Raw genomic sequence first — 10,127 nt, forward strand, 5'->3', positions numbered from 1 at the left:
GCAGTTTAGGTAAATGGTGGTCTGTGCCAGGTGCGGGACAAAGCGAGCCAGTTCAGCAGCAGTGAAGCACTCACCCTGAGTGCAGAGGAGATGGGTACTTCAGGGCCTGAACTTACAGAATGCATGGCATAGGGAAACTACTCTTGTACTTAACGCAATATTCGGCCAGCTTTCAGAACTCCACCATCCTCCATCTAACTGAACCATCCTACATAGTCCTGCCAGACAAATCAACTCTCGGCACTGGCTGTCTTCCAGTTCAAAGGCTTTGATCAGTTCCCATTAGAAACACCACCTCTCAGCAGGAAGAAGTGTAGCCTCAAGGCCAATGTCCTGAGGGGCAGGTAATTCCAAGATAAACCTGGGCTGTCTCCACAGCTTGATTTGTTGTTGTTGTTTTGCCCACTGATCGTCTTCGCCACCCCCTACCCCCTCCCACCCCCCCAGTTTCTCTGTGTAGTTTTGGAGACTATCCTGGAACTCACTCTGGCCACCAGGCTGGCCTCGAACTCAGCTGAGATGAGTGCTGAGATTATATGTGTGCTCCACCATTGCCCAGTGCAGCATGCTTTTATCGGACAATGGTTGGCCTCAAGTAAGAATTTTAAGTCAAAACAAAAGAAGATATTACAGAACAAGTCTAAGGATGAATTTTGAGGTTTGCTATGGATTGCTTCATTTTTGCTTACTACCACACTACGAACAGACTTCTGCCAGTACCATCCCGGCAAGAGTTTGGGAGGTAAGCCAAACAAAGCTCAGGATCTAAATGCCTCAGGTCAGTTTTGTATCCACACCTCCAATTGGTTCTTGACCTGCAAAGGTTAGGCTGCCTTACTTAAATATTCTGAATTTGTGTGCAAAACAGCCCAGCAGTCACTTCCTCCATCACGTTAACCCTCAGTGCCTCAGTTTCCTCATCTAAATAACAGGAGGGATGTTATGAGTACTAAAGGAGTGAGTACACAGACAGACAAACAGCACTTAGCACGCTGCCTGTTCAGAGGTGTATCCTCGGCTTCACCTGCGCCTCTGTTCTATGTGTCCTCCCTTGCCCGTCCGGAGCGTGGCGTCTTGGTTGAACTAGGAGGACGCCTCTGTCCCATCTCTAGCGAGGCCCGAGCTGGCACGTGCTTCTGGAATGACGAAATGGCCTGGCAGATCCAAGCGGTACCTGCCGTCCCTCCTGAAGTCAAACTGTGATTGTTTTGGCCCAAGTAATCTCTGCGGGTCTAATGGAGCGTGCCCCGCCCCCTCCCGTAGTTGCTAAGACCTGGGAGGGAGCCCCAAACTAGAAGTTTCGAACTCAAGACACCCCTCCCTACCCCCTACTCCCAAGTCGGGGAAGCATCGGATGTGACAGCCACCTGGACACCCCGGGACCTAGGCGTGCTGGCGGGTCCCGGCGCAGGGCGGAGCTGGTCCAGCCCGGAGCTCGCCCCGCCCCGTCCCGCCTAGCCGTAAACTGACCGAGTGGCGGCCCGCGGGAGAGAGGGGAGGAGAAAGCAGAGGAGAGTGGGGGCCGGCGGCTGAGGGAAAAGGGAAGGGTCGCTGAGAGCGGGCGCGCGGGGACTCGGCGAGAGTGCGTCCTGAGAGGCGACAATTCCGGGCGTCCCGGCCGGCCAGCAGGGAGGATGGTGGCGGCGGGGCGCGGGCCAGCCCGGCCGCGGGCGCCGTGAGCCCGAGTTCAGTGCCCGGCATGCGGCTGCGGTCCCCGGCCTCAGCCCCGCTCCGTCCCCCGCCGCGCGCCCCCGCCGAGCGGCGCGCACCATGCCGCGGGTGCCCGCGACCCTCTACGCCTGTCTGCTCGGGCTCTGCGCGCTTGTGCCGCACGTCGCAGGTAAGCCGCGCCGCCCGCTGCGCTCACGGGAACTTTGCTCGCCCCGTGGCCGCTCGCAGAGAGCCGAGGGTGCGGGGCACCCGGGCGCACCCCGGAGAGACGGCGGGGCGCGGGCTGCAGATCTGCGTGCACTGCCAGGTTCCCTCCCGGGCTGAGGAGGAGCCTTCCCTTCCTGTGTAAACAGCAGGCGTCTGGTGGCCGAGCCCGAGGGCGCTGGTGACGCGGGAGGGAAGGCCTCCCCTCCCGGTGCTGGGGCCCCAGTTCTGCGCTCGCCTGCACAAAGCAGCCCTTGTGGCCCACGGGGAGTGATGTGGGGGACAAAGTGTGGCAGCCCAGCCACTCCGGAGGTCTTTAGATAGTGCAACTTTCTCTACGCCTGGTCAAAGTTGAAAGTTGTCACCTCTCTCAGCAAGTCCGAAGTCGTGGACCCACCTGGGACTCCGCCATCTGATTCTGTTCCTGTACCACGATTCACGGTGCTCTGACGGCGGAGGGGCTGCTGGCTTTGCCTTAGCCAGATGTTCCCTTGCCCTGGCGGCGCTGGAGAAGCCTCAGATACCTGCGTTAAGTTTTCTGACTTGAAAGTAGCAGTTAAGTCCCTAGAGAAAGGATGCTAGTCGGCGCTGGGGCTACCAGGGACGTGAGCTTGCTCTACCTCCTCCAACCCGCTCCAAGCAGGAGTTTCCGAACTTTCTCCTTTCCGTCGGAAGTCATTGTGTATTGATTACGGGTGCGCTATGCACTTTCAATACTTGTTTGTCTTTCTGAGCTCAGCCGTTCGTTGCCTGGCTGCTTGAGGGGAGAAATCTGTTCTCCTACCGCGTCTCATTTACATGAAGGAGGTTGAGGTTTCCATCTGAGAGCGGGGAGGGTGGTAGAGGAAACAAAAAAGTCGTTTAGGCCTCAGTCCTAACTTAATACTGTAGCAAGGCTGCTTTTATGGGAAAAGAAGTAGATCGGTGAGTCCCACCCCTTCCTCTATCTGGCAACAAGTGGTGCCATCTTTGGTGTTCACAAGTCCCCAGGGAAACGCAAGGAGATTTAGCTTGAATCACCACCTTCTGGAATCTATCCTTGTCTACTGACCTCACTTTAGGACAGTCTTGTAGTTTGAAGTTTATGCTCTTTTTATTGTTTGGTGAAAATTATTTTCTTTTTTTTATTTTGTGATGGTGTTTTTAAATTTTTTTTTGTCAGAACAGCAGCCTTATATTAGTTTCATGAAATTTAAGTTTGGGAATGGCTCTAGTTTTCTTCCAGTTAGACACTATGTGGTTCTAATGAAAACTCATAAACATTTCCCGTGGCCAAGACTTTAATCTTTGTTAGTGGAGTTCCCAGCTGCTGGGTTTTATCTTTCTCTACCCCAACTCTTCCCAAATTCACCCCTCTTCCTTATGCGCCCAACTTTGTATCCATTTAATAAAACACAATGAAACCAGTTTGTGTTACCTAAATACTCTTAGCCCGGTGGTCTTCAACTTGAGCCTGGCTCTGCTTACCTGGGGCTACTATCTTAGAGAAAACTCCCTTCCCAGCAGTTAACTGTTGCCAAAAGCTCCTTGCTAGGTTTTTGCTTTTTAAATGTATCCTCACCTGGCCTATAACTCTATGTAGAGCATCAAATTTACAGAGATCCATTTGCCTGTACCTCCCAAGTGTTGGGATTAAAGGAGTGCCCCACCCCTCGAGGTGCCCTTCAAATTATTAGAGGCATTTGCCTTTCATTTGTATGTAATTTCATCTCCTTGGAAGTTGCCTTGCTGCTGAACAGGATTTTCCGTCCCAGAGGTGGGCCCTGGAGAACCTCATGGCTTCCCTTTGGCTTCAGGGTGGGAGCGGTGAGCCTAGGCCCAGGGCTGTTTGGTCATTGTACCTTATCTCGGAGCCTGGGTGGTTTGCTCCAGTGCCTTCAGAGATAAGTTTTGTCCATTGCCCTGTGACCACAGCCTTGTCTTTTGCTCGTTTGTGTTGCCCCCCCCCCCCCCCCGAAAGTCAGTAAAATGGTGATAGACCACCAACCTCCAGGATGGGTCACCTCCTCCTTGGTGTGCCCAGGTGCTTTGCCAGATCAGAAGGCCTGGCTCATGCTGGCCCACCTTCTTTCTTTGTTATCTCTTCCTCGAGTCCTCCCTGCCCCACCCACCCCCTTTTGTCTTGAAAGGTGGCAGGAACTTTCTCCTGTTGTTTTCTCTTGCTGAGGGGAACGTAATTTGGAAGGAAGTTCGTAGTTACCTGGTTGGGGGGTGGGGGGGGCGGGACAGGGGACCACAGGACGTGGTGTTGCGAGGTTTGGTGCTCAAGTGGGTGTTCCTAGATACAGTGAATGGATCCAGCAGGCCACAGACCTTACATTTAAGGGGCTGACTGGAAATAAGCCTGCCGTGATGTCCCATCCTCACCCCCAACAGGAGGATCTCCTTATTTATTCCTGGGGCCAAGAGTCTCCGGGCTGGAACCTGACTCAGCAGGTAGCCCAAACCAAGGAAGTGTTGCACGGGGGAGGCCTCCCACGCCCTCTCCCGCTCTAAGGCAGAGTGGGGAGTTTGGTCTCACTCCCGCTGCATGGCTGGAGTCAGGCTTGCTGCCGTGGTTTATTATTTTATAAGCAATCAAATGCCCTTTTAGTGGATGCTCTGCAAATCAGAATGCTCCGAATACCAAGAGCCCTTTGTTGCATTTCGAGAATGCAAGTTGGCAGCCCCAGTCCTCCTCACCCTGTCCCTGGCCCACCACGGCGGTGGGCAGATGCTGGGGTGGGGGTGGGGCTGCTGGAATTTGGCTGGGTTGGCAGCTCCCTTTAGGTAACCAGGCCCAGGACACCGAAATGCAAAGGGTGGCCTCGGTTCATAGACAACTGTTTCCCCTCTGGGATTTACGTTTTAACTCCACAGTCCTCAGTCAGGGGGCGCTTTTCATACAGGGGACTGAGGCAGAAGAGGGCAGGGTCTAATTAGGTCTAATTAGTATTCCTCCCCTGCTTGTTCTCCACGCTATTTAGCTACTGAGGCAAAGACGAATTAAAATATCCAAGTAGTTTGGCAAATCGCCCTTTGTGGCTGCCGCCCTAGTAACAACTTTTTTTTTTTCTTCTTCTTCAGCCTGGTCATGGAAATATTCTGGGAAGTTTTTTAACAAGATCAGCAATGGGGAGGGGGTGATTACACACAGCACTTAAATGAGAGGGCGTCTTTCAGAGGCTGGGGACTGGGGGGGCTCCTCACAGGTGTTTTCAGTTGGCTGGGGGGAGAGCTTTGGAGCCTAAGGGGTTTGTTTTCCTTTTCTCCAGTAGGGGGAATTAGTTACTTTAAAGCCCCAGTTCTCCACCTATGGGGTCGTGACCCCTTGGGTCTCAGGACCCTTTCACAGGGTGGCCTAAGACTGTCGGAAAAGCAAATATTTACATTATGATTCATAGCAGTAGCAAAAATTACACTTGTGAAGTAGCAATGAAAATAATTTTATGGTTGGGGGTCGCCACAACATGGGGGAACTGTATTAAAGGGTCACAGCGTTAGGAAGGTGAGAAGCACTGCTTTAAAGGGTGGTAGACACCCATTTGCTGGTGAGGATTCTTTTTGCTTTGCTAGGGTGCGGGTTTGGGTTTGCAGGGTGAAGAGCCTGCTTCAGGGTGGCCAGCTGGCTTACCCCGGAGGCCGAGAGCTTCAGCGCGGGGCCCACCTCACTGGATCCCTTTGGCAGCCTTGCCAGAGTTTTTCCTCTGTCTCTGGTAAAGCCAGGACTGACTTCTGCACCAACCTACCCCTTAGATCCTCTCACCCCTTACTCAGAGTAATGTTAAACTCTTAGATCTCATTGGTCTGCTTAGATTCTTTCAGGCTTCCGGTTCGGCCTCCTGCCATCTCTAACCAATGGCTCCTCAGGCTTCACTCTGCCCCACTGGCCATGCTGCCCCCTGCCTGGACTGTCTTCCGGGTAACTGCTGTCCGGCTGCTTCCCTCACCCCCACAGGCCATGGGGTCTCCTGCTCAGCCCACCTTCTCCAGCCATTCATGGCTTCTTTTCTTCCTTGACTTCTGTCCTTGGCACTTTCCCTCATCTGCTGTCCTGACCTGCCCCTTCTCCATGTCTGACCCCCACCCCACTCCCTCAGAGGTTTCACTTTGAAGTCAGGGTCTGTATGGGCGGCTGCTGTTAGGAGGCGCTAACTGGGGGGAGGGAGACCACATTGCAAGGTGTCAAGATTCATTGAGCTGGAATCCATGATAAAGGCCCGTTGCTTCGACCCCTGCACTGTGTGTGCTGACATTGTGTGCGATAGACATTTCCCCTGTTTATAGACACTGGTGTTTTTTTTTTTTTTTTTCACTTGATTAGGTGGAGTTTTATGTTTGGGGAGGAAGATTATAGGGATAACTGGTTAACACATTTTTTTTTTCCTTCGCTTTTTGAGACAAGGACCCATTCATCCCTGGCTGACCTCAAGCTCTCAGGTTCTTGAACTCATCCTTCTGCCTTCACCTCCTGGGTGCTGAGCTAAATACTCCATTTTTGCAGTGCTGGGTCATAAACCCAGGGCTTTAAGCAGGAATTTAGCACTAAACCAACTAGCTACATCCCCAGCCTTCGCTTGCCTTAGTTGAGCTGGCTCCCGAGTTAGGAGCACATGGTGCTCTTGCAGAGGACCATGGCTTGATTCCTAGCACCCACATGAGGTGGCGCACAACGACCTGTAACTCCAGCTCCAGGGGATCCAGCGTCTGAGGGCATCAGCATGTATGTGCACACACCCACACACAGACCCATACACATAGTGAAAAGTAATACAATTGTTAAAACATCTTTTATTTAAAAATGTGTGTGGTGTATTGCACAGGTGCGTGCATATGTGTGTGTGTGTATATGCATGCCAGCGAGCATGCATGTAGAGAAGCCAGAGGGGGACACTGGATATCTCCCTCCACTGCCTTCTATCCCTGTTCCTTCTCAGTGAGACTGACTCTGTCCCTGAACTTGAAGCTCACCGTTTGACTGAGCTGGCTAGCTGCCTGCCTCTGCCTCCCAGTGCTGGGGTTTCAAGTACGTGGGGCTGTGCTCAGCTTTTATGTGGGTTCCAGGGATTGGAACACATGTCCTCATGTTTGCATAACAAATCTGTCACCACTAAGCCACCTCTATGGCCTCTTGTTTCCAGTTTGTTAAAGTGTGTGTGTCTGTGTCTGTGTGCACGCGTGCACGTGTGTGTGTGTGTGTGTGTGTGTCTTTGTGTGCCATGATGTGTGTATGGAGGGGAGAGGGCAGCTTTCAGGACTCAGTTCTCTCTACCTTATTAGGGCAGCACCTCTCTTGTTTCTGCTGCGATGTGCGCCTGAGCTACTGGAGGCTAATTGGACCCTCGAGCCTCTGCGCAATTCTGCTTCTGCCTCCCAGGAGTGCTGGCATTATAGATGTGTGCCACCACAGCTAGCTTTTTTACTTTCATCTGGGGAATAAATTCAGGTCACTAGGTTTGTGTGGCACACCTTTTACCTGTTGAGCCAACCCCAGTGGCCTCACCCATTTTTGAATATGTAATATACTCAAGTGATTTTTCTTTCTGTTCTAACGTGGAACTCTTCACGAATCTACGAGTCATCTGTGTGCAGAGGCCATGCCAGTCTTCTCTGTATTGTTCCCGTTTTTGCATATGTCTTTCCTCCTGTCTTTTCTCATCACCCATTAGTCCCCTGATGGCCCTGTCCTGCACAGTCCCTGTTAGATCCTCATACATCAGTGTTTCTATAACATGTTAGACTTACCTGTCTTCTCTTCTTATTCAAAAGCAGCATTAAATATACTTCTGCATCTTGCTTTTTATTTTTTTTATTTTATCATTATTTATATTTATTTATTTCTGAGACAGGGTTTCTCTATATAGCCCTGGCTGTCCTGGAACTCACTCTGTAGTCCAGTCCACCTGCTTCTCCCTACTGAGTGCTAAGATTAAAGGTGTATGCCATCAGTGCCCAGCTACTTTTTATTTCTCACTTAGCCTTGCATTGAGGTAAACTTCATAGCAGGGTCTTCATTCTTTTGTATAGCCACATAGTATCTCATTCTATGAGTAACTGTTTCAAAAATGGAAGGTTTAGCACCTTAAGAGGTAGAGGTGCTAGGATCCCGAATTCAAGGCCAGCCTTGGCTACATAGTGACTTTGAGGCTATCCAGGGCTACGAACCCCCAACAAACCAATCAATTAAAACATGCAAGTCATCTCTGTAGTGGTATGGGTCTTTGGCAGACGTCTGATGTCCAGAAAGGTAGTCTGAGGATGGACAGACTGAAGTAGCACCTTGCTAGGATGTAGTTGAATTTTGTGGTACCATTATCTTTAGACATGACTCTTTAGTTGCTGGATTCCGTGTTGGAAACCCCGTGTCTTGTATGACAAACGTGTGGGGCACAGCTCAGGTGTGGGGAGCAGCACCCCAGTGACTCGCCACCCTTAAGCCCGAAGGGTCAGGCTGATTTGGTACCTGCTTTTACTCACTTCCGTTATCCTGCGGGATGTTTTGCATCAGGGAATTATAACTGTTGTCTGTAGACTTCACTAGTAGCTGTGCGACTTTGGACGGTCAGGGTGGGCGGCCATGAGAAGGGCTGCCTAGAGCAAAGATGGCCTGGCAGGTCCAACAGAAAGTGAGGCCAGAGGACTGCGGCCTTGAGCTGTTGGCTGTCGAGGGACCAGGCAGGAAGGGTTGGATTAGGAAAAACATTTCACACATCTTGGACAGACTATAGGCCGGACATGGACTGCCTGGATATGGTTGGTGAGAGAGGGGGCTGAGTCAATGAGTTTTGAAAGTAGAGTGTGTTTTTAGATCATATTTAGTAATAAACCCCGAATGACACTTAAAGTTAAGGAGCTTCAGAGCGCGGAAACTGAGCTGGGAGTAGTGACTGCAGACAAGGAGAGATGTGGCTGCCAGCTGGCCAATAGCGCCTATCTCTGCAACCTAGACACAACATTGCGACACTGGTGAACTCCAGCTGCTTGGCCTTGTAGTCATTGCTTCCTTCCTTTTCAAAGGCTCCGTGGTGCCAGTGAGTCATGTGGCCAAATCCCAGCTCTGAAATATTAATAGGTGGAGAGCGGAGATGCCAAGTGGCTCTGTCACTGGGATGTGCATGGCAGGCACACAGCCTAGGGTTTGGGGTTGTGTCTGTCTGCTGCTGGACACCCCTCAAGCTCCAAGGAACAGCACCCGTGGCAACCGCTGTAGCTCTCACCTCCCCGGTCCAGAGCTCAGATATCAGCACTCACTTCATGCCGAGTGTCTGGAGTCTGGATTTGTCCCAAGGGCAGCCTAATTTTAGGGCAGTTGAATGTCGTAAAACCACTTCATTATCGAGTGTGAATCTGGAGTATTAATAGAAATAACTACGAAAGCAGAGTCACTGGTATTTTTATGGCTTTTCAATACAGTTTTTGTTCTTGTGTTTTTGAGACAGAGTATCACTCTGGCCTGGAACTCATTATGTCCCACGTGTGACAGCCCTGGCTCCCCCTCCATAGTGATGAGATTACAGGCACGAGCCACCGCCCAGCTGGCCGACTTGTCACACCAGGTCTCTATCCTGTCAGCCATCTCTTATTAATAGTTCAGGTCTTTGGAGGTGGTAGACCGGAAGACTCAGGACTGTTTATCAGAAAAGAGAATTTGCCCTGCTGGGCTCTGGGTCCTTAGCCTGGAATCCTGGGGCTCAGGTAATCAGAAGTGCTACCTGTGAATTCATGTGATTGTGAGGGCTCTGACCACAGACTCCTTTCAGGCCACAGTGTGATTAGCAGTGTCCTCCAGGAGCTGTGGAGCTCAGCGGGCCACAACCTCCCTGTGTCTCAGAGAGCGCAAGGACCACCTGGGCACCCTGTGGCAGCACTTGACAGCTGGGACCCCTGTGGACCTCCTGGTCAATAAGACTCCTGTGCCCCTCTCTTTGTCAGCTTTCCTTGTGTGGCAGCTCAACTAGCTCGCCTGAAAACACTCCCACTTCTAGGCTCTAAAGTCCCATAGTTCCATTACTTTGCAGAAGGGTGCGTGTGTGTGCGTGTTTGCGTTTGTGTGTGTGTGTGTTTGCAGAGATGTGTGTGTGTGTGTGTAGGGAGGGGCCAGGTGCTTTTTCCAAACAAGGTTTCTCTGTGTAGCCCTGGTTGAACTGGAACTTGCCTCAAGAGATCCGCCTGCCTCTACCTCCCAAGTGCTGGGATTAAAGGTGCGTGCTACCACCGCCCAGCCTTTTATTTTCTTAAAAAACAAGCAAAAAAAAAAAAAAAAAAAAAAAAAA

At 51.4% G+C, this 10,127-nt stretch overlaps 1 protein-coding gene and 1 non-coding gene across 2 annotated transcripts in view; one reads left to right on the plus strand and one right to left on the minus strand.

Annotated features, from left to right (window-relative positions):
- The first annotated feature begins 1,519 nt into the window (after positions 1–1,519).
- Positions 1,520–10,127, plus strand: part of Itgb5 (integrin subunit beta 5) — a 108,068-nt gene continuing 99,460 nt past the window's right edge. Inside the window, exon 1 of the mRNA XM_050159829.1 lies at positions 1,520–1,840. Within this exon, the coding sequence (XP_050015786.1) occupies positions 1,771–1,840 (70 nt within the window). The 5' untranslated portion in view covers positions 1,520–1,770. The remainder of the gene's footprint in view (positions 1,841–10,127) is intronic.
- On the minus strand, positions 7,402–7,504 carry LOC126512242 (U6 spliceosomal RNA). The gene has a single exon (XR_007594964.1). It is a non-coding gene; the product is annotated as a U6 spliceosomal RNA (small nuclear RNA).

Source organism: Alexandromys fortis, unplaced genomic scaffold (assembly GCF_014885135.2).
Source record: "Alexandromys fortis isolate MF-2015 unplaced genomic scaffold, M_Fortis_MF-2015_v1.1 scaffold_119, whole genome shotgun sequence".
Classification (NCBI taxonomy): domain Eukaryota; kingdom Metazoa; phylum Chordata; class Mammalia; order Rodentia; family Cricetidae; genus Alexandromys; species Alexandromys fortis.